The 25754-nt window shown below is 43.3% G+C and overlaps 1 protein-coding gene across 5 annotated transcripts in view; it reads left to right on the top strand.

Moving 5' to 3' along the window:
* Positions 1-25344, top strand: part of PPP2R2B (protein phosphatase 2 regulatory subunit Bbeta) — a 416365-nt gene extending 391021 nt beyond the window's left edge. For all 5 annotated transcript variants that reach the window (XM_045185064.3, XM_024576833.4, XM_024576832.4 and 2 more), the window contains 3 exons: positions 14062-14231; positions 22002-22093; positions 24624-25344. In XM_045185064.3, the coding sequence (XP_045040999.1) occupies positions 14062-14231; positions 22002-22093; positions 24624-24903 (542 nt within the window). In that variant the 3' untranslated portion in view covers positions 24904-25344. The remainder of the gene's footprint in view (positions 1-14061; positions 14232-22001; positions 22094-24623) is intronic.
* The last annotated feature ends 410 nt before the right edge of the window (positions 25345-25754 follow it).

Genomic DNA, 25754 nt, shown 5'->3' with positions numbered 1-25754 from the left:
CAGGGGATGGTCCAGAGAAAGGAGCCTCCTGCAGAAACAGCCTCTCTGCATGGTTTCCTGCCATTCTCCCTTCTCCTGCTCCAAGACTCCTAGACCAGCACGCCACTGCCTCCTGTCTCTTCTGGCCCCAGTGGTAATGAAGGTAGTTTTAGTCTTAGGTCTCTCTTAAGTTAGCAGTTTCCTTCTTAACACTTCCTCTCTCTTATTTGTGACTTTTTCACTCTTTCCCAGGATCCTGGGACCTAATTCGTTCAGTCAGTCATCTGAGCTTTCAGGTAAATAGCCCTGTGCCAGGCATCCTGAAGGATAACAACAACTGTAAGATACTTTCAGTTCCATATTCATATCTTATAACACAAAGCACTATCTGCTCAGGACACTTAATATAATATTCCCCTTCATGCTGGTTTTGTTTTCCATGGTTTTGGTTACCCTCGCTCAGTTGCAGTCCTAAAATATTAAATGGAAAATTCCAGAAATTAGCAATTCATAGTTTTGCATTGTGCACCGTTCTGAGTTGTGTGATGAAATCTTGTGCCAACCCACTCTGCCCTCTCTCTGGGATGTGAATCATCCCTTTGTCAAGCATATCCATGCCATACGTACAGTATGATGTGATATTTTGAAAGAGAGGCCATATTCACATAACTTTTATTATATTGTTCTATTTTATTATTGTTGTTAATCTCTTACTGAGCCAAATTGATAAATGAAACTTCATTTTGTTAACATACATAGAGGAAAAACCATAATATTTACAGGGTCTTGTACTATTTATGGTTTTCAGCATGCACTGGGGGCCTTGGAACACATCCCCCTAGATAAGGGGGGACTATTGTGTAGCCTGAAGGGTTTGAAAGGAAGCGTCAGTTGCTTTTGACTGTGGCGTTGTAACCCAAAGTGTGCTGTAAGCAGCTCTGTACTAGAGAAACACTGAGCTGCAAGTGATTTTCAAAAAAAATAATAATAAAAAGAAATAGTGGGGAGGGAGGAGATGAGATCCAATAAGATTTGAAAGCAGGATTAAAGCCAGGGGCAGTCACGCCCCCCAGGGACATTTGGCCGTATCTAGAGCCACATTTGGCTATCACAGTTTGGGATGGCGGATTTGGTGGGTAGAAGCCAGGGATGTTACTAAACATCCTACACCATGCCCCAATGATAAAGAATTGGCCCAAAACTCAACAAGGCAAAGGTTGAAAACCTGGAGTAAGGAATGTTCATTTTTTTACCTGCAGGACTTTTCAGCACCTTTAATAAGCAAACTGCATTCTCAGTTCCCAAAACTGGGTAGGAGTTTCCCAAGCTCATTGGCCTCAGAATCTGGACTCCCTGACCTATTGTGGGCTGGGTGTGCTGCTGCTGTCACTTTGGGTAGGCTATCTACCCTAAAGTGACAGTGATCAGTAGAGGGAAATTGAAAGACAAGACTAGTAGAATTTCACAGGCCTAATAATCTAAGGGCTGGGAGAGACCTGGTTGGCAATCCTCCCTCCTTCGTATCACAGACAAAGAAACAGGCCCAGGGAGTTGATGGTCGCCCAGTCATTCAAATGAGAGGCAGTAGGACAGAGGTTAAGAGCATAGGCTAGCAGCAGACTGAGTTCATATCCTGGCTTTGCCTCCTACTAGCTACAGAACCTCTGTGCCTTCGTTGACTGACTAGACTGGTATGTGGAAGAGGGAAATGATAGTATCTGTTACTGTTGAATGAATTCATAAATGTAAGGCACACAGCATAAGTGCTCAACAGATAGTAAGTATCACTAAGAGCCAGCTAATCTGTGTCCACTGTGGATTCCAGCCCAGCACCCTTGCCTCCCAGTCTGATGGTCTGTCCGTGTCTCATGATGCGCACAGGAGGATTTGAGGAGGAGCTGAGGCATGGAGGTGGGCGTGCACAAGATCTTTCTAGTTCAGGACATGAGAGAGACCAGTTTCACTGGGTTGAACAGAGATGATATTGGCAAAGCAAGGAAGGCCTGGTCGTGGTGGCAGCACAACAGAGACAGATGGTCAGTCGAAGGCCTATCTCTACTCTTCAGCTGCGTGATCCTGGCCAAGTTGCTTAGCCTCTCCTGGTCAGCCTCATCTGTAAGTAAGGACAGCATGAGTACCTTCCTCATAAGTTTGAGCATTCAGTGGGATAATGTATGCAATGCCTGACGACCAAGTGCAGGTGTCATTATCGTCTTTGTTGCTATTGTCATCAGGGTGTCCAAGACACAGGCCCCCTTGTGATGAACCTGACTCCTTCCCACTGGCTAGGTCTGAACAGTCAGGATTCTCATCAAGCCTGCTTCCTCATGAAGGGAACAGAGCTCACCTTCACTCCACCATGCTTCTCTCCTTTCTCCTCTAGACACCTTTCTTTTCCAGAAGCTAGCTGGAAACCCTGTGGATCAGCAGGGTGTCTAATACCAAGCCAAGGGTCTCCAGGAGAAATACCAGTTTTGATTTGTCTTAAGATCTGTCACTCAAGCAGTAGATACTTTTGTACCACCCATTTGGTAACTTACATGGAACACAGGGTGATGTTTCATTTGCATTCTGCTTGCTGGTTCCCAGCACTTTATTCCCCCCTGTTAATGTGGTAAAATCCCATTTATTAACATCTGTAGTGAAAATTGTACAGTTGTTTAACATTTGTCCCTTCCTGAAGCCTGTGAGCACCATGAGGGGAGGCCTGGATCTTTCTTATTCCGTGTGTCCTTGGCATTTAGTACAGGGCCTGGCCTGCATCCATCCAACAAATACTTTTATTTGTATGTGCTAAGTGCTGTGCTTGTGTGCACTTGCACATAAGATACACTTAAGTAGCTGACCAATGACTGGTCATTACGAATTAGTATAAGCCTTGAAGCAGATGACTTCATATGCAATTTATTTTCTCACACTTTTCAAGTACCTAAAAGAAACAAATTGGCAGTGAATAAAGAATTGCTCAGATAGCTTTTTTCAGGAGCTGTTAAATTAATAGGTATTACTTTAATATATTTTATTGATTATGCTATTACAGTTGTCTCAATTTTCCTCCTAGGTCCCCACCACCCCGTACCCCCCACTCCCTCCAGCATCCTCTCCTTAGTTCACATCCATGGGTCATGCATATAAGTTCTTTGGCTTCTCGTTTTCCTATGCTATTCTTTTTTTTTTTAATTTTAATTTTTATTGTTACTCAGTTACACTTGTGTGCCTTTTCTCCCCATCCCTCCACCCCACCCCAGCTGAACCCACCTCCCTCCCCCACCTCCAACCTCCCCCTTGATTTTGTCCATGTGTCCTTTATACTAGTTCCTGTAATCCCCTCTCCTCACTGTCCCCTCCCCATTCCCCCCTGCCCATTGTTAAATTGTTCTTAACTTCAATGTCTCTGGTTATATTTTGTTTCCTTTTTTCTTCTATTTATTATGTTCCAGTTAAAGGTGACATCATATGATATTTGTCCCTCACCGTCTGGCTTATTTCATTTAACATAATGCTCTCCAGTTCCATCCATGCTGTTGCAAAGGGTATAAGCTCCTTCTTTCTCTCTGCTGCGTAGAATTCCATTCTGTAAATATACCATAGTTTTTGGATCCACTCGTTTGCTGATGGGCACTTAGGTTGCTTCCAGTACTTGGCTATTGTAAATGTGCTGCTATGAATATTGGGGTGCACAGGTTCTTTTGGATTGGTGTTTCAGGGTTCTTAGGGTATAATCCCAGCAGCGGAATTGCTGGGTCAAAGGGCAGTTCCATTTTTAGTTTCCTGAGAAAAGTCCATACTATTTTCCACAGTGGCCTCACCAGTCTGCATTCCCACCAACAGTGCACTAGGGTTCCCTTTTCTTCGCATCCTCTCCAACATTTGTTTGTGGATTTGTTTATGTTGGCCACTGTGACTGGTGTGAGATGGTACCTCATTGTGTTTTTAATTTGCATCTCTCTGATGGCTAGTGATGCTGAGCATCTTTTCATATGTCTCTGGGCCCTGTGTATATTTTCCTTGGAGAAGTGTCTGTTCAAGTCCTTTGCCCATTTTTTCATGGGGTTGTTTGTCTTCCTAGAGTGCAGTCATGTGAGTTCTTTGTATATTTTGGAGATCAGGCCCTTGTCTGAGGTATCATTTGCAAATATGTTTTCCCATACTGTTGGTTCTCTTTGTAATTTGGTGCTGTTTTCTTTAGCCATGCAGAAGCTTTTTATTTTGATGAGGTCCCATTTGTTTATTCTTTCCTTTATGTCCCTTGCTTTAGGGGGCATGTCTTTGAGGATGTTGCTGCGTGGAAGGTCTGAGATATTCCTGCCAATGTTTTCCTCTAGGACTTTTATGGTGTTACGACTTATATTTAAGTCTTTTATCCACCTTGAGTTTATTTTTGTGTATGGCGTAAGTTAGTGATTGAGTTTCATTTTTTTGCACGTAGCTGTCCAGATCTCCCAACACCATCTGTTGAAGAGGCTATTTTTGCTCCATTATGGTCCTACCTCCTTGTCAAATATTAATTTACCGTAAAGACTTGAGTTTATTTCTGGGCTCTCTGTTCTGTTCCATTGGTCTATGTGCCAGTTTTTATGCCAGTACCAGGCTGTTTTGATTACAGTGGCCTTGTAATACAGTTTGATATCAGGCATTGTGATCCCTCCTGCTTTGTTCTTCTTTCTCAAAATTGCTGCAGCTATTCGGGGTCATTTATGGTTCCATATAAATTTCTGAAATGTTTGTTCTATATGTGAAATATTCATGGGTACTCTAATAGAGATTGCATTGAATCTATAAATTCCTTTGGGTAGTATGGCCATTTTGATGATGTTAATTCTTCCAATCCATGAACATGGTACATGCTTCCATTTATTTGTGTCTTCCTTAATTTCTTTCTTCAGTGTTGTGTAGTTTTCTAGGTCTTTTACCTCCTTGGTTAGGTTTATTCCTAGGTACATTATTTTTCTTGTTGCTATATCAAATGGGATTTTTTCCTATTTCTGTTTCTGCAGTTTCATTGTTGGTATACAGGAATGCCTTTGATTTCTGAGTATTGACTTTGTATCCAGCTGTTTTGCCAAATTCATCTATTAGGTTGAGTAGTTTTTTGGTGGAGTCTATAGGATTTTCCATGGACACTATCATGTCATCTGCAAACAGTGACAGTTTCATTTCCTCCTTTCGAATTTGGATGCCTTTTATTGCTTTTTCTTGTCTGATTGCTGTGGCTAGGACTTCCAGTACTATGTTGAATAGGAGTGGTGAGAGAGGGCATCCTTGTCTTGTTCCTGATCTTAGTGGGAAAGCTCTAAGTTTTTGTCCATTGAGTATGATGTTGGCTGTAGGTCTCTCATATATGGCTTTTATGATTTTGAGGAATGATCCCTTATTTCCCACTTTGCTGAGTGCTTTTATGAGAAATGGGTGCTGTATCTTATCAAATGCTTTTTCCGCATCTTTTGGTATGATCATGTGATTTTTGCCTTACTGTTGTTTATGTGATGTATTATGTTTATTGATTTCTGAATATTGTACCATCCTTGCATCCCTGGGATGAATCCCACTTGGTCATGGTGTATGATCTTTTTAATGTATTGCTGGATGCGGTTTGCCAATATTTTGTTGAGAATTTTAGCGTCTATGTTCATCAGTGATATTGGTCTGAAGTTTTCCTTCTTTGTTGTGTCTTTATCTGGTTTGGGGATTAGGATGATGCTGGCTTCATAAAAAGAGTTTGGGAGTCTTCCATCAGTTTGGATTTTTCTGTATAGTCTGTGAAGGATAGGGGTTAGCTCTTCCTTAAATGCTTTGTAGAATTCTCCTGTGAAACTATCTGGTCCAGGGCTTTTGTGTGTTGGCAGTTTTTTGATGACTGCGTCAATTTCGTTTGCTGTTATTGGTCTGTTCAGGTTTTGTGTTTCTTCTTCATTGAGTTTTGGAAGGTTATATTTTTCTAGAAATGTGTCCATTTCACCTAGATTTTCGAATTTCTTGGCATACAGTTCTTCATAGTAATTTCTTACAATCCTTTGTATTTCTGTGGTATCAGTTGTAATCTCTTCTCTTTCATTTCTAATTGTGTTTATTTGGATCCTCTCTCTTTTTTTCTTCATGAGCCTACTTAATGGCTTGTCGATTTTGTTTATCTTTTCAAAGAACCAGCTCCTGGATTCATTGATCCTTAGAATTGTGCTTTTAGTCTCTATGTCATTTAACTCTGCTCTGATCTTGGTTATTTCCTTCCTTCTGCTTGCTCTGGGCTGTCTTTGTTGTTGTTCCTCCAGTTCTTGTAGGCATAGGGTTAGGTTGTTTGTTTGAAATGTTTCTATCTTTTTAAGGTAGGCCTGTATTGCTATGAACTTCCCTCTCAGGACTGCCTTTGCTGTGTCCCATAGGTTTGGGGTTTTTATAACTACGTTTTCATTTGTTTCCAGAAAGTTTTTGATTTCTTCCCTAATCTTGTTCTTGACCCATTCATTGTTTAATAGAATGCTATTCAGTCTCCATGATTTTGAGTGTTTTGGGGTTTTTCCTTTGGGGTTGGTTTCTAGTTTCAGTCCCTTGTGGTCAGAGAAAATGCTTGATATGATTTCAATTTTCTTGAATTTGTTGAAGCTTGCTTTGTGTCCTATCATGTGGTCTATCTTTGAAAAAGTTCCATGTACACTTGAAAAGAATGTGTATTTTGCTTCTTTGGGATGAAAGGCTCTATATATATATATATCAGTGAAGTCCATCTCGTCTAGGGTATTGTTAAGTGACACAATATCTTTCTTGATATTTTGTTTGGAAGACCTGTCCATTTTTGACAGTGGGGTGTTAAAGTCCCCTACTATAATTGTGTTGCTGTCAATATCTTTCTCGAAGTCCCCCAAGATTTTCTTTATGTATTTGGGTGCTCCTATGTTGGGTGCATATATATTTACAATGTTTATGTGTTCTTGGTTGATTCTTCCTTTGAGTATTATGAAGTGACCTTCTGGGTCTCTCTTTATGGCCCTTCTTTGGAAGTCTATTTTGTCTGATATGTGTACTGCTACCCCTGCTTTTTTTTTCCTGTCCATTTGCTTGGAAAATTTGTTTCCATCCCTTCACTTTCAGTCTGTGTAGGTCTTTTTTCCTGAGATGGGTCTCTTGTAGGCAGCATATTTGTGGGTCACCTTTTCTTATCTATTCAGCTATTCTATGTCTTTTCACTAGAGCATTTAATCCATTTACATTTAACGTTATTATCGATAGGTAGTTGTTCATTGCCATTTTTTCCTACCTGTGTTCCTCTCTCTTTCTCTTTTCCTTCCTTTCCTTAAAGCAGTCCCTTTAGCATCTGTTGCAGAGCTGGTTTGGTGGAAGTGTATTCTTTTAGACTTCTTTTGTCTGGGAAACTCTTTATTTGGCCTTCTATCTTGATTGAGAGCCTTGCTGGGTAAAGTAGTCTTGGTTGCAGGCCTCTGGTTCTCATTACTTGGAATATTTTTTGCCATTCTCTTCTGGCTTGGAGCAATTCCATTGAGAAGTCAGTTGCTAACCTTATTGGGGCTCCCTTGTATGTTACTTCCTGTTTCTGCCTTGCTGCCTTTAATATCCTCTGTTTGTCTTGGAATTTTGCCATTTTAATTATGATGTGTCTTGCAGTGGGCCTCTTTGGGTTCCTCTTGCTTGGGACTCTCTGTGTTTCCTGGATTTGGGTGATTTTTTCTCTCCTCAGATTAGGGAAATTTTTCATCATTACTTTTTCAAACAGGTTTTCTATCCCTTGCTCTTCTTCTTCTCCTTCTGGTATTCCTATTATACGGATATTGTTATGTTTCATGTTGTCCTGCATTTCCCTTAATCCCTCTTCATTCTTTCTGGGCCTCTTTTCCTTTTCTTGCTCTTTCTGGGTGTTTTTTTCTACTTTGTCCTCCAGCTCGCTGATCCGATCCTCTGCTTCATCAGGTCTGCTTTCATTTCTTCTACTGTGTTCTTCAATTCAGAAATTGTATTCTTCATTTCCTCTTGGCCCTTGTTGATAGTTTCTATTTCCTTTTTCATGTTGCTATAGTTTGCAGTGAGTTCATTGTAGTTTCCCTGTAGTTTCTGGTAGTTCTCTTTGAGCTCAGAGAGCTCAGTGAGCTTCCTGATAACCATTGCTTTGAACTCAGTATCTGATAGTCGAGTCGCCTCTTTTTCAGTTAGCATTCTTTCTGAGGCTTCCTCCTTTCCCTTCATTTGGGGACTGTTTCTTTGTCTTCCCATTGTTTTTGAGACTCTTCTTGTTAGCCTCTGCTTCTTAAATTGATCTATTCTGACTCCCTGGGTTTATGGTATGAACTTCTATGGTAGAATGCCAGTGGGGTTCAGTGGTGCTGTCTCCTTAATCTCCTGTCTCACTGGTCTTGAGCTGACGTTTATGGGTGTAACACGGTCTAACTCTGGTCTTTTCAGCACTCCAGGTTTTATTGTCTCACCTGTGGGAAAAAGAGAAGGGTGGGGGAGGGTGGAAGAAAGGAAGGAGGGAAAAAGGGAATATTAAAGGAAAGGAAGGAAGGAAGAAGGAATAAAGAAAGATTGGAGGCAAGATATGAAAGAATTTTAACAAAAATTAAAACAAAAGAATAAATAAAAGAAGACAGGAAGAAGGAATAAAAAGGGAAAAGGATGGAAGGAAGAAGGAATAAAAAAAAAAGAAAGAAGGACAGAAAGGAAGAAGGAGTTCAGGGGGAAAGGAGAAAAAAAAAAGAGAGCATAAGGAAAAAAAAAAAGTCTTCTGCTGGCTTTAAACTGGTCAGGTTAGTTCTGCTGGTCATCCTGTCTGTGGAACGGGAGGGGGTGTTTGGAAGGATTGGTTTCACTTTTCTCCCTTCCTGAGCCACACTCTTCACTCTTGTTCAGCCTCCAGTTCAGTTCCTCAGGGTCCTTCTGCTCCCCACTAGGCCTTTAGTTCACCTGTTGTGCTGTCCTTGAGTTGCACCAATTAGGGGCAACTCACACTCTACCTTTTTGCTCTTTGCTGTCTTTGATGCTAGGGGCTCTTGGTGCTGCCATGGGGTAGTTCAGCCCCCTACTGTGGTGAGTCTTTCTGGGGAATGTAGTCTCCCCTAGCCCTACAGCTCCCCTCTGCTGGGTGTTCTGCCTTAGTCCTAAAGAGCCAGTGGGCCCTGCAGGGCTCTGTGCGCAGGGTCTAGGTAGGAGTTGTTCAGAACTGGTGCTTTTAGGTATGGTCCCTCGCAGGCAGCCAGGCTGTTGATCAGCCGATCTGCTGCTTTGGGCCTGGGTCACACGCAGTGGGCTGGTCAGCTCCTTTGGGACTGAGTCACGTGTGGCCCGCCTCTGCTCCCGGTGCACACCCACCCAAGGTTTCAGGTGTGGGCGCCCCACCAGGGTTTCAGGTGTGGGTGGCCAGCTGGGGTTTCAGTTGTGGGCCCCCAGTCCACTAATCTAGGTGCGCACAACCAGGCTTCAGGTGAGCACTGGTGCTGCTTATCCCACGTTCACAGTCCAGGGGCTGAGGGGGGGAGGGACGCCGGAGGGCCGTGACTGCTGGCTGTGGCTGCTGCAGAGAGTTCCCTAACTAGCCACTGAGTGCCTCTATTTTCTTTTTCTTTTTGAGAAATTCTTCCTATTCAAGCCCCCCTGGTCCAAACAAGCATCTGGCTGCTCACACAGCTCAGCCTGGCTCTCTCCCAAGAATCCTGCAGTAGACCCTGCGCCTGGGCTAGGGCTTCAGCCGCCCTGGTCCCTGCACAGGTCCCAGGGACCTTATTGTCCTTAAGCACTCTTCTTACCGTCTGATCTTTCAATGTCCTCTATCTTTGGTCTCCGATCTTCATATATGCTGGAATGCCATTGGCTATTCACTCTGCTCCTCAGATCAGCTAGGTGTTTCACCGGTGTTTAGGGGAAGTGGACTCCGCTCCCACCTATCTCGCCGCCATCTTCCTGCATTCCTATGCTATTCTTAACATTCCCTGTCTATTCTGAACCTACCAATTTGTACTTCTTAATCCCTGTGCCTTTTCCCCCATTCTCCTCCTCCCCCCTCCCAACTGATAACCCTCCAAATGATCTCCATATCTATGAATCTATTTCTCTTCTGCATGTTTGCTTAGTTTTTTAGATTCAATTGTTGATAGTTGTGAATTTATTGCCATTTTAATGTTCATAGTTTTTATCTTTTTCTTAAATAAGTCCCGTTAACATTTCATGTAATAATGGCGTGGTGATGATGAACTCCTTTAGCTTTTCCTTGTCTGGGAAGCACTTTATCTGCCCTTCCATTCTAAATGATAGCTTTGCTGGGTAGAGTGATGATCTAGGTTGTAGGTCCTTGCTTTTCATCATTTTGAATACTTCTTGCCAGTCCCTTCTAGCCTGCGAAGTTTCTTTTGTGAAATCAGCTAACAGTCTTATGGGCACTCCTTTGTAGGTAACTCTCTTCTTTTCTCCTGCTGCTTTTAGGATTCTCTCTTTATCTTTAACCTTTGGCATGTTAATTATGATGTGTCTTGGTATTATTTTCATTTAAAATTAAAATGGCCATCATTTAACATATATTTACTGAGCACCTACTCTGTTCCAGGGAATATAGGAGAACAAAATAGATGAGAAAGAAAAAATCCTGCCCTGTAGAGCTTACATTTTATTAGGGGAGACAAATCAAGAAAATACAGTAAGTGTCCATTCATATAAACTGAGGGAGAGGGACAGTGAGAGGAAAGGTGGTCTCATTGCTTAAAGGCCACAGGGGTTAGAGCTGAGGGGTGAGTGAGAGGCTCCACAAAGTCATATAGAGTCCTGGAGTTCCCACCTTGTGCCTGCCAATGGTGTTGAAGGGCTCAGACTCATGAGCACTTGGTGCAGAAACCGTGCTCCTTAGGTGTCTGAAGTGGACTGGGTATAAAAAGAACAGCATAGAACTAGTCATGTGGAGCCTTTCCAGCTTTACAATTCCATAGTTCTATATAGATTCTACTCTGGATTCTTCTTAGAGTTCCTAAAATAAGGTCTCCATAGTAAAAGGCAGAATTCCATCATGATTAAGGACAAGGACTTTGAAGTCAGACCTTAATTCAAAACACAGCTCTAACTCTGTGTCCTTGGGCAGGTTAAAAAACCTCTCTGTGCCTTAGTTTTCCACATCTGTAAAATAAGAAACCATCAGTCCTACTCAATAGTATTGTTACAAGGATTAAATGAGATAGAATATGTAAAGTACAGGGCCTAGAATATAATAAACTTCACATAGTACAATAATTAATAACACTATTAAATGTTGAATGAATAAAGAGAATTCATGGAGTTGATATTAAAACTTGGATAGGCATAGACGTGTCATGGACTACCAAGTGCTGTGCTGGTGTGTTATCCTATGTGGGACAGAGGACAAGCTATGTATAATTAATGATGGAGTAATTAAAGAATTGTCTTTTATTTCACCTCCATAGTCTGGGGGCGGGGGGTGTCATTTTGAGGCTTTACAACATTGCTGTATTGGCCCCTATAAGCCAGTGTTTGGAGAAGATATTCCTTGTAAACACTCTTTATGTGATTTAAATAGTCCATAGGTTCTGCAGTCCTTGGTCCCAAAGTTTCAGGATTCCTGATGAACAAAATGGGATTGGCCAATACAAAAGCAGTGCATGCTAGTGATGGTAAAAAATAGCAACTGACATTTGTTGAGAACCTACCATGTGCCAAGCATATGTGCCAGGCCACATGCACCCCCTTTCTGCAGCTAGGAAAACTAAATTTCATGGTAGCAAAGAAAAGGTTAACCACTGGTAAGTGACAGAGGCAGGAACTGACGCACTCCAGAGCAGTTTAAGCCCCTCCCACATACTGTCTCAAGCTGTCCTTGCTGCTCCCTATACCAGGTGACCAAGCCTCTCTGTGTTTTGCATGGGGTGGGCTTGGTGATTCTAAGTTCCCGGTCATAATGAGATTGCCTTAAATCCAAATGAATGTGAAAAGGTAGTTCTCAACTGTGAGGATGCCAATCAGAATCCAGGGCAGGGCCTTCACTGACACTTGATCAAAATACAAAAGATAAGACCACTGACTGAGACATTGGGTCAGAGACTAGAATGAGCTCATGTTTTTCTGTTTCAGTGGGTTTCTTTAGTACTCAAGTTCAATTCTGATTGATCAATTGTTTTGTTCTCTGAAATGGTTCTGTGAAAAGAAGTATTTTTGGCTTGGATGGTGGTTTAATTTAGCAAGGTTTGAGAAAGGACTCTGTGTTCATAGGTTTTCTGCATGGACTTTGATACCAGGAGTGCACTGAGCAGGCAGGAAAGAGGACGCTCTGGAGGACAAGCTAACTCAGGAATCTGCAGGCAGGTTTGGTGTCACAATTTTAGGCTGGACCAAACACTTATTAAGTAGACCATTCTCAGTCGCCATAGTTGGGGGTCAAAAATAATTAAATATTGACAGGTTTGTATAGCTTGACATCATATAGGCTCTGCACTCAGGAGGCAAATAATTCATTAATTTATCTAGCTTTGGTTCCAATCAAGCAACAAATATTTATTGAATATTTGTGCATAAAACTCTCAGTTCAAAGATAAGAAAAACCAAAATCCTACCTTCAAGCTCACATCCTAGTTGAGCTAAGACAAAGCTGTGGATTATTAAATAATAACATGAGAAATTATAGTTTCATTGTGAGAGTTCCTGAGCACATACTAAATGAAGGAGCCAGAGTAAGTATGATAGGGCTTCAGAAAAAAGAAAAAATTACTTGGGGCTAAAATAATATGTAAAAGACAAAGCATTTGAATTAAGCAGAATTTGATGAAGAAGGAATGATCAGGCAGAGCACAGAAATGGAAACATCAAGGTATATTCTATACCTTCAATTTGTTGGGGTTTTTTTTTGAAGGTAAGGTTTTATTTATTTTTTATTTTTTAAAAAATTTATTTATTTATTTTTATTCAGTTACAATTGTTGCATTCTATTTGAACCAAAGAAGTCAAAATCAAGGTAGAAAGACAAGGAAAGGCAGCTTATAGCAGGCTCAATGTCAGACTGCAGAGCTGAAGCTACTGAGAGAGATGGGAAGTGCCTGAGTATCAGAGCACATGGGCGCTATACCAGGTGGGGCCAACGTAGACTTTTACAGTTGTGAGTGTGTGAAACATAGTTTGTTCTTGCATTATTATTATTTATTATTGTACTTTCCATACGAACAACTGTAAACCTACTTTGGCCCTACCCAGTATACAAAAAACTTTTAGCCACAGTTTGATGAAACTGAGGCACAGTTCAGTTAAGGGACTTGCCCAAGGTCCCATAATTAGTAAATGGCAGTCTGGCAGTGAAGCCCCATTGTTAAACACTGTAATCCAGGAGATACAAACGCATATATCCACACAAAAGCTTGTATATGAATATTCACAGTAGCCAAAAAATAGAAACAACCCAAGTGTCTGTAAACTAACAAATTGGTAAAGAGAGTGTGGCATATCCATACAATGGAGTGCGACTTGGCCGTTAACAGGAATGTGGCACTGACACATGCTACAATGAGGCTGAACCTTGAAAATAGGATGCTAACTAAAAGAAGTCAGACACAAGAGACCATTTAATGTGAAATGTCCAGAGTAGGTAATGTCACAGAACCAGAAAATAGATTAGTGGTGGCTGAGGGCTGTAGGGTTAGGGAATGCGGGGAACTGCTGATGGATATGGAGCTTTTTTGAAGGGGTGGATGAAAATATTCTAAATTTAGAGTGTGGTAATGGTTGCATGGTTATGTGGTCATGTGAAAAACCACTGAACTATATAAGCTTTAAATGAGTACATTTTATGGCATACAAATTGTATTCAAGCATCTAAGTTGACTCTGGGTTTTGGTATGGATAGTGACACCCAGAAACAAGGGGAACTGTGAAATCAAGTTAGGTCATAGACCTGGAGCTTGGAAATGGTCAGCACCAGAGAATACAGAAACCAGTAACAGCTTTTCCTGCTGATGGCTCTTTGTGAGCAACTTACATCCTATAGACACCAGTCCTACTCCAAGTTGGACCGCTGGCTTTCTAGCTGGCCTGAACACATTAGAGTCTGTTGATAAGAATGCACTCAGTTCATCTTGTTTTGCTTTGGTTCTGCAGTTTTTGAAGAGCCGGAAGATCCAAGCAACAGGTCATTTTTCTCTGAAATTATCTCTTCGATTTCGGATGTGAAGTTCAGCCACAGTGGGAGGTATATCATGACCAGGGACTATCTGACCGTGAAAGTCTGGGATCTCAACATGGAAAGCCGCCCCATCGAGACTTACCAGGTACAGACCACCCCCACCCATGGGTGTATTGCACACTTCCTTTGTGGGCTTCTAAGTCAGCCTCTGCCTGCAAAGGCTCGTTACAACACAGAAAAACCAAAATGGTACAGCCTGTGGGGGCCATTGGGTTTAAGACAAGGGCACATCAGGAGGAGCTGGAACTTAACCCTTATCTCTTGAGCACTTGCTGTGCGGTGGATACCATGGACTCAGAGGGGAGCCAGACAGACATGGTCCTGCTCTCCTGGAGCTGACAGTCTGGTAGAGAAGGGAGTGACCAGCAGGGCACTGAGCATGCAGTGATGAAAGATGACACAGAGGGCCACTGTGGTGAGATAGGCTTTCCTGAAGAAGTGACCCTTCAGCCAAGTCTTGACAACTGTGAACTAGCCAGCAAAGTTGTGCTCTTACAATAGTATGTTGACAGGCCTGGAATCAAGAGAAATGTGGTGTATTCAGAAAGAAGTTCTTTACTCCTGGAAACATGGAACAGAGGGCCAGAAGGAAGGGCTTGGAGACAGAGGCCCTGGTACAGTAGGTTAGGTTACTTTGTTTGTCTTTGGGCTGAATACAGTGGAGAGCTATTAAGTCTTATACAGGAAATGGCACTAGCAATTTTTGTTTTTACTGTGAGTTTCACAGTGTGATTTGCCAAACAGGTTGAAGGAATTTAGGGAGAGGGCAATGGTGGTGCTGGAATGGTGGAGGGAGGGAGGGAGGATGGAGAGTCTGGGAGGTTTGCTAACTGCTTGGGTATGGGGGGGTAGAGGAGTCAGAAAGACTTTGTGGAGGTTTTGGGCTTAAGAATCACCCAGGTGGTTTGTAGACTTGCTGACAAAAGGACAAAGGAGAAGGCACTGTTCAGAATGCTTGTTTGTTTTTTAAAGATTAGCCTTTGAGGTAGAAAGGACTTAAGCTAATTCCAGGCAAGTGTACAATGAAAGCAAAGGTCAAGAGGCAGGAACAAACTAGTCTTATTTTAAGATGTCTTGGGTTAGCTTAAGAGAAGTAGGGAAATTCTAGACAGAGGAATTTGGTTTACATATTTTTTGAGATATAATGCACATACCGTAATATTCAACCTTTTGAATATAGTATATGATCCATGCTCAAAGTTGTGAAACAATCACCATTATCCAATTCTGGAACATTTTTATCATTGACTAACATTTTAAAATAAATAGTCTGGCTGTGCTAAGGAAGAGAGACTATAAGGGAGATATGAATAGTTAGGGCTGGTGTCTGCAGGAGGCAGAATAGTTAGGAAGTTATTGCAGCATTCTGGCAAGGGGTGTCAGCATTAGTAGCTTAGATGACAGTATTAGCAGTGGAGGTGGCCAGAGTCTTGATATATTTCCAAGGTAAGGCCAATAAGATTTGATGCAGGATGTAAGAGGTAAAGCAGTACCACGAATTACTCCCAAGGGGTTTATCTTGAGCAAAGTTGAGTTGCCATTCCATGGATGAGGACGTTGAGAGTCTGGTTTTGGACATGTTTAGTTGGCTCAACATCCAGAAATGAGAAGTAGACAACTCGGTGTGAGTCTGGATAGATCTAGCTCAGAGGAAAGAACAGGTTTGGGACTGTGTCCTAGGGCCCCAGTGTTTCCATGTTGGGTAGAGAAGTGGATTTGTCACAAGAGCTTGGGAAGAATTGGCCAGTCAGGTAAGATGAAAACTAAGAGGAATGTCCTGGGAGCCAAGTGAAGAAACTGTCCCAAGGAGCAGGGACTCATCAACTGCCAAGTGCTGTTGCTGAATGAGACAAAGGATTGAGACTTGACCATTGGATTTAGCTAATGTTGAGATTCTTGGTAATCTCAGTGAAAGAGGAATAGGTGAGGTGATGGACGAATGTCTATCTGGACTGGGTTCAAGACAGACTGTGAATAGAGGATATAAACATAGTGAGTACAGATAACTCTTTTAAGAAATTTTGTTCTGAAGGGGAACAGAAAAATGGGATATGGGCTTAAGGAAGTTTTATGCTGATAAGCAGCAGACTGTGGAGAGGGAGACAGCTAAAGGAACAGTCCTTGAGGAAAACAAGTCCATTGCAGAGTCAGCCTTATGTGGGAAGATGGACAATTCATCCATCAAAGGAAGAAGAGTGTGTAGGTACAGGTACAGAAAGCTTGTGAATTACATGATGGGAACATATGGACAGTTTCTTCTTATGTTGATTTTCTCAGTAAAATAAAGAAGGTCATCAGCTGGGTGAGGAGGAAGAAAAAGTTTAAAATACTCATCAAAGAGAGTGAGTTGACTAGGGAAATGTAGGGTTGCCCAGGGCTCCACTTGAGGTTCATATTGTTGACCTAAAGTGACACTGTGTGATTGTGTGTTTCTTCCCAGCCACATTCACGTGTGTGGTGCAGGTAGGGAAGGGCAGAAAGTTAGATTTAACCAGTGATGTAGGTTTTGCCAAATGAGTACAATGGAAAGAAAGAGAAAGGCAAGCTTGTTGAAGGTATATAATACGGAGTGATTGTAATGATGGACCACTGAAGCTAAGGTAGCTAAGGAGAAAAATAACGGCTAGAGGAAAGTGGTCAGATCAATGGATTTGAAGAATTGATTAAATCAGGGAGTAGCAATAGGGCATTACTTGTTAAAGGGATACAGTTACAGGAATAACCATATGAACAAGAAAGCAAAGGACAAAATTCATTGAAAATAATGAGGCCAAGTAACCGAGAGACCAGAGTGTTTGAATCACTAAAGAATGATGGCAGGAATAATGACAGAAGAGAGGGTGAGGTGCTAGAATTCCTTTAAGTAATGAGGCAGAGGGACTCAGAACTTTGGGTGACTGTAAAAAGTATGGGTAGCAGGAAGCTGAGTTTGTTGGCTTGACTTCGAGGACTATAGGCAGGAACAATTTTCTAGAAAACCAAGGAGCCCACCCTGTCAAGGAGCGCAAAAGTATGGCCACCACATGAGTAGCCTCAGGAAAAGCAGATCTTTCAATCAGAAGAAGGAGAAAAATTGCAGAGAGGAGGTTGAGGACACCAAGGGCTTTGATGACCAACTGAGTTCCAGAGGCAGCTATAAAGAGGCCTGGGAGCCAGAATGCAAGACCACATATGTAGTTGACATAGTTTGGTTACCCCTGAAGTTCAAAGAGCATCCCCTATATTATTGGGGATCTTATTGTCCCCCAAAGCATACTCAGACTTCAGGATCCAGCTCCACAACCCCAAGCCCTCACTCACAGTCCTTCATCTTCACCCCCTGTCTGTAGACACCACGAGGGTCGTCTTCCATCTGCACAGACCAAGTGTCCAGTGTTCACACAAGAAAGCGAAGGCAGCGGGAACTAGAACTGGCGTTCAGGTGGCAGTGGCAGAGGTGTGGCCTGCTGGAGAGCGTTGATTAGGGAAAAGTAGATTTAGGTGACATGGTGGTGAGTGCAATCGATCCTTTCATTTTAGGGGAGGGCTTTTAGAACACAGCTAGCTAGCAGGGACATGGAATAATCAGCATTTTAAGATTGTGGTTCTCAAACCATGTTTAGCTAGTGGTAGACTTGAAAATCTACTTTGCCGCATACTAAAAATAGGTATCAGAGCACATGTATTGAAATGAAATATCACCAAATTTTATTTTAACTTTAGATGGCATATGTTAAAGCAAGTTAGTTAAATTTATATACTGTATCAAAGGTGGTAAATAAATGCTCACTGACTGACTAGAACACTGTTGAGAAAAGACTGTGAGGCCTGGTCCTGTGGGCAAGAGTCCCATCATGAATTACTAACACCTGCCCCAGGCAGGAGACTGGGAATGCTCCTGCTAGGTGTTTTCACGCATCAGCTGAGCTCAGCGTTGTTTCCACAAATAAGAAGCTGTGGACTTAAATATGACTAGCACTTTGTAAGGTTTCCTATAGAACAGGGACTGGCAAATGGTGACTTATGGGCCCAATCCAGCACCTCCTCCGCCGTTTTTGTAAATAAAGTTTGATTGAAACACAGCCACACCAATCACACCCTCTGCTGCCATGTGCTACAGGGAAAGTTGCATGGCTGTGACAGGGGCCATGTGGCCCAGAAACCCTAAAATACTTGCTCTCCGACCCTTTATGGGAAAAGTTTGTCAATCCCTGAAATATAAGAACCAACCAATAGAGGTTAGTCTTGCTAGGCCTCACGAGTTAAGTACATAACTGAGAACCACTGTGTGGTGAGACACAACTTAATCTAAAAGGCCAAACACAAGCTAATAGGAACACAGAAAAGAAAGAACATTTGGAACGTGAAGAGAGAAGCATCAAATAGGATGTGTTTTAAATTCACTCTTGCTCTGTTTTCTAGATGTTTCTCAGGTACATGTCTTACCTTATTCTCGCCTCTGACGGAGACAGGTGCATCTTGTTTGCCTAAGATTTTTAATAAGAGAACATAAACACAGCGTACCTTCAGAGTAGATGTTCTTCTCCTTCAGAGTCCTCAATGAGGGGCAGGCAGGAGCTTCCCAGAACTTCGATGCAGGGGAGGAGGAAATTCCTGACTTTTGTCCTTCAGGAATTCATGGAAAGTCACAGGGTCGTAAAGAACAGCATAGGAAATATAGTCAGTAGTATTGCAATTGACGTGTGGTGTCTGATGGGTACTAGACTTATTGGGGGGGGTCACTTCATAAGGTATGAAGTGTCTAATCACAATGTTGTACACCTGGAACTAATATTGCATGCCAACTATAATTGAAAAGTAAATTTTTTAAAAAATTGTTTATGGAGTTCTTGGTGGGTGTGGCTCCTGCTAATAGGCCCACACTGCCAAAGCATACTCATTTTGACACTACTCACCTGTGGTGTTTCTATAAGCACAACGCCAAAGATGAATGGTGAAGGACCAGGAGAGGTTCATCAGGAAGAGGGTAGCCTGCATCAGGCCTTAAGAGGTGTCACTGCTTGGTCCTCTCCCTGCCTGTCAAAATCCTAATTATTTTAAATACATTATTTGGTACTTTTCCAAAAAAAAGAAAGCTGAGTGATTATCATGAAGTCAAAGAACATTCTATCCCTCTCTTATACTTTATAATTTTTGGACCACTGTGGGACTCTGAGAAGTGCTGCATTATAGAAACCTGCTTAACCAAGGGTTTTTGCAACTTATTTCTGCCTCCCCAGAATACTCACCTCTGTGCCTTGCCTTAAAAGTGCCCTGTGCCAGGTAAGGGAAAGGAGGGGAAGGAGAGAAGGCTAAGAATCTATTTTGCTAGTATTCTCCCTCAACAGGAGGAGAGCTGGAGGACCCGGTTGACTCATTTGGCATCCAGTACCCACTGGACTCACTCCCAGCTTGGCATCCTTCCCCTTCAACTCCCCTCCCTCTCCCCCTCCATTACACATAGCCCAGAAGCAAGTCGGTGATAGAGGCAAAAAAGGCCAGAATCAGACTTTCTTTCTAGAAATGAGACAAATTCTTGAGGTCAACATCTTCCAACCACCAGAAGAAAGGCTCACCCCTCAACTCATGTTCTTAACTCTATCACCTTCTCCCAAGAAAACAGTCTGCTGCTTTGGGGGTGGGGGGAGCAGAATAGTCAAGAGCGGGGCAAACAACACTATGACCCAGAGGCCAGTCCTGTCTGCAGCCACCCCTTGTAATAAATAAAGTTTTACTGGAACACAACCCCTGCTCACTTGTTTGTGTAGTACCATATTACCTGTGGCTACTTCTGCATCACAAGGGCAGAGCTGAATGGTTGCAACAGGGGCCAGATGACCCATAAAGCATGTATATTTACTATATGGCCCCTGGTCAAGACCAGCACTGGCCCACTTGAGTGGCTCTTAACAACCACCAAGGTTGTTAAGACCTACAAACAGAAATGGCCTTCTGAACCACTTCCAGACTTCCAGGATGCCCAAAAGGTGGTAGGAAAGGAAGGAGAGTGAATTCATTTATAGCAGAGAGAGGAAGCACAGAACACAGCCTCACAATTGTGTCCCCCTCCCCCACCAGGATCCCTGTCACAGACGATGTTCTTGTCACCACAGCACCGGACCAGATAGATGCAAGGCGCAGAACTGTGGGGGAGCAAGAGAGCCAAGTGGAGATTAATTTGCAGTTAGAAATACACTGTCCAATGACTTAGCCTTTAAATACCCCAAACATATGATGCAACATGGAACGAATCTTACCCTCTTTGTCCACTATTAAGCACACAGCTGAGCCTGCAAGGTCCACATCCAGCAAACTCTGGAGTCAAGAGAGGAGAAGTGGCCCCAACTGCAAGAAAAGGGAGATTGAACCATCACTCTAAATCCAAACAAACTGAAACAAGGCTTGTCCTAACATCCCTCTACCTTCACCCAGTTCTGTCCCCTCTTGGCCTCATCTCAGTTCATTACCATGGCTTCTGTGTAGGACTGAGACCCCCTGTAAGGCACGGCTTGTGACACAGAACAAGAGCGGGAGGCAGATTGCTAGGGCCATTAAGAGTAGATGCTCCAGAACCCGAATACTGGCGTTTGGTTCCCATTCTGTCATTTTCTTTCCTGTGTGATATTGACCACATGACGTCACACCCAGCAGTTTGTGCTCCATTAAAATGATTCGAATGACAGTCCCTGTATCCTAAGGTGGTTTTAGAGATGAAATGAAATTTTATGGATAAAGTACTGGCTAATAACAACAAGCTACCATACTGTGTACACTTGTTATTATTACCACTCCCTCCTACTGGGCTCAGGAGGGCTTACCCTCAGAGAAAAACTGAGCCCAGGGTCTGCCCTCTAGGCCTTATTCAGCTGCCTATTCAGCATCCACACCTGAGTTGCTTCACTGTAGCTAGAGAAAAACACCCAGCCACGCTAACCAGTCTCATTAAAATTCATATCCAGCAATTTCAAGGGACCCTCTGTGCCCCCTAGCAATTCTGTGCTACTTCCCAACCATCCCATCCCCTCCCCCATCTCTCAGCTGATAACCTTGCTCCATATTTCACTGAAAAATAGAAACAGCCAGGGGAGAGCTGCTGTGTGCACTGGGATGGCACCTCCCACATCAGCGTGCACTCCACGGCCCACTCACACAGACACCTCCAAATCATCTGACCCTGACATGAGTGTGGTGACTCCACCTTCCACTTGCTCCAGAGAAAGATCCACGAGTCATCCTTGACTCCTGTTTTTCTCTTCTCGTTTCATAGTTGATCCATCCACAAGTCCTATCTATTCTTCCTCAAACATGCCAAGAATCCGATCATGTCCCGCTGCCACAGCTCTTGCCCTCGCCATTGTCTACCATCCAGGTTATCCCTGGTCTGCCCACCTTTGCCCTCACACTCTGACATGTCACAACACATCAGACTCGGGGGTGCTCTGTGAGAAGCCTCTTCCCCATCTTCAGAACAAAGGGCCCATGTGAACTGGTCATCTGCCCCACACTGGGTAGCACACCAAGGGTATTTTGTTCACTGCTCCATCCCAAGCACATAGCAGTCATTCAGTACATATTTGTCGTCTGAATGGTGTCCTCTGATACCTGTTCACAATAGGAATCTACCCCTTGATGGGCCCTGCTCCGGGCCACTGTGCACCTGCGCACGCTTGTTTGGGTCATCTAGCCATGTAAGCAGCTCACTAACCACCCTAGCACCCCACAGCTGGAAAGGGCCGAGCCTGGATTCAGATGGGGACCATCTGGATCAAGGCACATTTATACCAAAAGAATTAACATCTCATGTAAAAAGAGGGAATATTCACAGAAGTCATCCTTTTCTAAAATAACTGACCCTGTTGATGTATTTCTTTCTCAGGTTCATGACTACCTCCGCAGCAAATTGTGCTCCCTCTATGAAAACGACTGCATTTTTGATAAATTCGAGTGTGTGTGGAATGGGTCTGACAGGTAAGAAGGGCTCTGTGGCTGGGAGCCTTCCAAAGATGGGGCATCTCCTGGCAGAGGCCCTGGGTGGCTTATTTTCAGTGGGGTGCAGCCAAAGGGATGTCAAGGTCAGGTGAAAAGGCCCGGCAGGGATGCCTAGTGTGGTCACTGGATGACCCTGTGGTCAGGCCTGGAAAGAAGGGAAGGGTACAAGTGTGCCTGACCATTTGACATCAATGAGAAAATCCTCTGTTGTACACACACAACACCCCCAGAGTGAGCTAGGCCAACATGCCTAAAGTGAGGCTCAGTAATAATCCACCAGCAACTTCCAGCATGCAGAGTTCACACAGCTGCAAATTTTCCAGATCGAAAATTATCTCTTAAAGCCATGAGTGTAGACTTGACCAAAGGCTCCAGTGGTTCATTAGTTGAATTCTAGCTGGCCTCGACTGTCATATTCCCTCAACATGATTTATGACTGTTTCAAGGCTTTGATTTCAACAATACTTCATATTACCTCCCAATAGTTCATTTTGAGATTGACAAATACAGACGATTCTCTGACTTCCTGGAGAACTCAGCATGGGCTACCAGGGGCTAGTTCCTGATGGCGACGGCCCCACCAATACAGCAGCGCTTGGGAGCACAGAAATTCAGTCCTGGCAAAGCAATCAGAGATCTGCACCTTTAGTGAGTGCACACTGTCTCAGCCCCTTATTTTGCGTTCTTTGCCCATGAACCAAAGAGCCCTCCACTCAGCAGGTCTGGGAGGAATCATCACGTGGAAGACGACCTAAGTCATACCACCCGATCGGTACAGGATGGGGAAGGAAGGAGCAAAGCAATTGTGATGTGATGTGTGAACAGAAGCCCCCACAGGGAAAAGAAGCTAATTCCAGCCCCGTTATTTTATTATGTATTGCTTATTATTAATTATAGATATTATTATTTGTGTGTTTGTTGTCATTGCTCTCATTCCCCCTCTGTCTTAGCCTAGATTCAAACACTGCCACTTATTAAGCCCCTATTATGTACCAGCACTTCACACACATTATGTTATTTAGTCCTGACAGTGATCCAACAGGGCTTTTGTCATCATCCCCATTTTACAAGTGAGGAAAACTGAGGCTCGGCAAGGTGCAATAACCTGCCCAAGCTTGTACAGAGTAGGCAATAGAGACAAGAGTAATGAGTTTTGAGTTTGAACCCTTAGATTGACTTTCTGTCCATAATATCACAATTGGAAAATGTTATTCTTGGGTCAGATAAAGTTGAGGACATTTACTTTCCCCACAAAGACTTTCTCTTGCTGTTTAAGAGCAAGCCAGGCCCTGGCTGGGGGAAGCAAACGTGTGCATGGGAAGCAGTGAGGCCAGGTGGCTGTGAATGCCTCTGCCCTACAGTCAGGCAGATGTGGGCCAGAGGCCCGACTCTGTCACTTACTAGCAGCGTGACACTGCACCAGGTTCCTCAGTTCTCATACGTAAATCTACTCCCAGGGATAACAGAAGCTGAAATGAGTGTCAGGGGTAAAGCACCCAGTCCCCTGCCTGACACAGATGCATTCCTGGGCCAGAGCAACAACGTCCAACCCTTGATGACTTTACTTGGCACAACTGACGGGGTACACCAAAGCTTACCCTTTCCCTGTGGTCCCATCTTGTCACACACACAAGTCACAGAAACTGATGAGACGCTATGCTCTGCCATCCTAACCAGCCTGTCAGAGCTTCAGCAGCCTCTCAGGGGGCAGCCACCAAGGAACGTGACACCAGGAGCACCACTTCCCCGCAGCCTGTCACCACATCCAAACTGACACCATTCGAGATTCAGTCCCTTGCTTCCAGAGGCTCTTGGCATTCACTGCTCTCCTGACCAGTTGTAGATACACCCAAGAATGGATAACTTTTGCATAATGCAGAAACTCTCCATCAGTCCACTAGGAAATCTTACTTCCTCATCCCAAATCTTTTCAAAATGTGAATTTGGTTATTCTCTTCCCAAGTGAGACCATGATGACATACATTTTTCAGATAAGTTTTCTGAAAAGGCCAAATTTAGAGCTAGTGCTTAGCAGGGGGAGGATGTGCCCAAGGCAGTGAGTCATACTGCCAGCATTTGTCCCGTGTGCTGGCCAGAATGCTGTGGTCAGCCTGAAACACACACACAATGCGTCGTTGTTTTCAAGGTGCTCCTGCTTCCCTAACCTTGCTCCAGCCTTACAATCCCTTGCGTTGGGTAGGTGGGGCGGAGATCATTCAAACCACTCCTTTACTGAGCCCAGAAGTAGATGGAATCCACAGAACAAAATTAACAAGCAGGGTCATCATGATCCTTGTTTCCAAGCCCAGCCCAAGGGTTTGTTGCTCTGACTCCAAAGGAAGTCAGTAGTCCCACTATGGAATCTGTTTGGTTATTTGTTTTTAATAAAACATATGGTGCCATAAGCAGGCCACAGAGTGGCAGTGTTTGCCCTGGAAAGACACCACAGGGACATGTTGCCGCCCTTCTCCATAGCACTCAGTGGCTCCCTGTTTCCTCTCTGCTTTAGTGTCATCATGACCGGCTCCTACAACAACTTCTTCAGGATGTTTGACCGAAACACCAAGCGTGATGTTACCCTGGAGGCCTCGAGGGAAAACAGCAAACCTCGAGCTATCCTGAAGCCACGGAAAGTGTGCGTGGGGGGCAAGCGGAGGAAGGACGAGATCAGTGTCGACAGTCTGGACTTTAGCAAAAAAATCTTGCATACAGCTTGGCATCCTTCAGAAAATATTATAGCAGTGGCGGCCACAAATAACCTATATATATTCCAGGACAAGGTTAACTAGGAGGACAAGTTATTATTACTTAATAATCTCACATACTGATACTAGTCCAACACGTTTTTAAATGTTTCTTTGGGTCTTCATTTGATGCATTGACTTTAATTTCCCTACACAGAAAGCAAGTGGGATAGAATTAAAAGGAGTCCAACTTTCCCAGATCCCCAGTTGTAAGAAACTTTTGTCCAAACCAATAGGTCCTGGGACACTTCTGTTTAGAATTGAGAGCTGCCAGCTAACAGTAATTCTTCCATAGTTGACCTGAATTTCTCATGCTTTTATTGCCCCATTTTCTCTGGTGGGTCCCGTGTTTTGTTTCTAGGTGTCTGCTGAGATAAAATGAGGTTGTCTGTAGTATTTAAAGCGAAAAGAGATAAGTTTTTTTTTTTAATTAAGCAATTCCCTTTGATTGAAAAATTCAACAAAAAATAAACACCGTTTACTCTACTCTTAGAGAAATGCTCCTTGTTTTGTGAAAAACTAGAACTCAGCATCTCCTGCCCCAGAGGACTTTTTGGGGTTTGCCATTTTCTTTTTAACAATTCCATTTGAGTCAAAGAGATTTATCTCACGAGGTTATGAAGGGCATGCAGAATGAGAAGGGAAAGACCACATCAACACGGCTACACTGTTTTTTTTTAAAGTGCCATAGAAACAGCCTGAGAACTTGCCTAGGAAACACCATGAATACTTCAGGGGACAGATGGAGACCCCTTTCCATGAGGCGCTTCTCAGAGTTAGCTTGGCAAGGCCACGTGGGGCCGGATTCCATCTGCTCCTCTGTTACTCTTGCTTTTTGTCATTTTAAGTGGCTCCCTATAATCCTCTACTTACATGTCCCCTCACTTTTTCTCTTC

Source organism: Desmodus rotundus, chromosome 6, assembly GCF_022682495.2.
Source record: "Desmodus rotundus isolate HL8 chromosome 6, HLdesRot8A.1, whole genome shotgun sequence".
Classification (NCBI taxonomy): Eukaryota; Metazoa; Chordata; class Mammalia; order Chiroptera; family Phyllostomidae; genus Desmodus; species Desmodus rotundus.
Note: the sequence above shows the minus strand (reverse complement) of the source record. Positions and strands in the feature narration are given on the sequence as shown.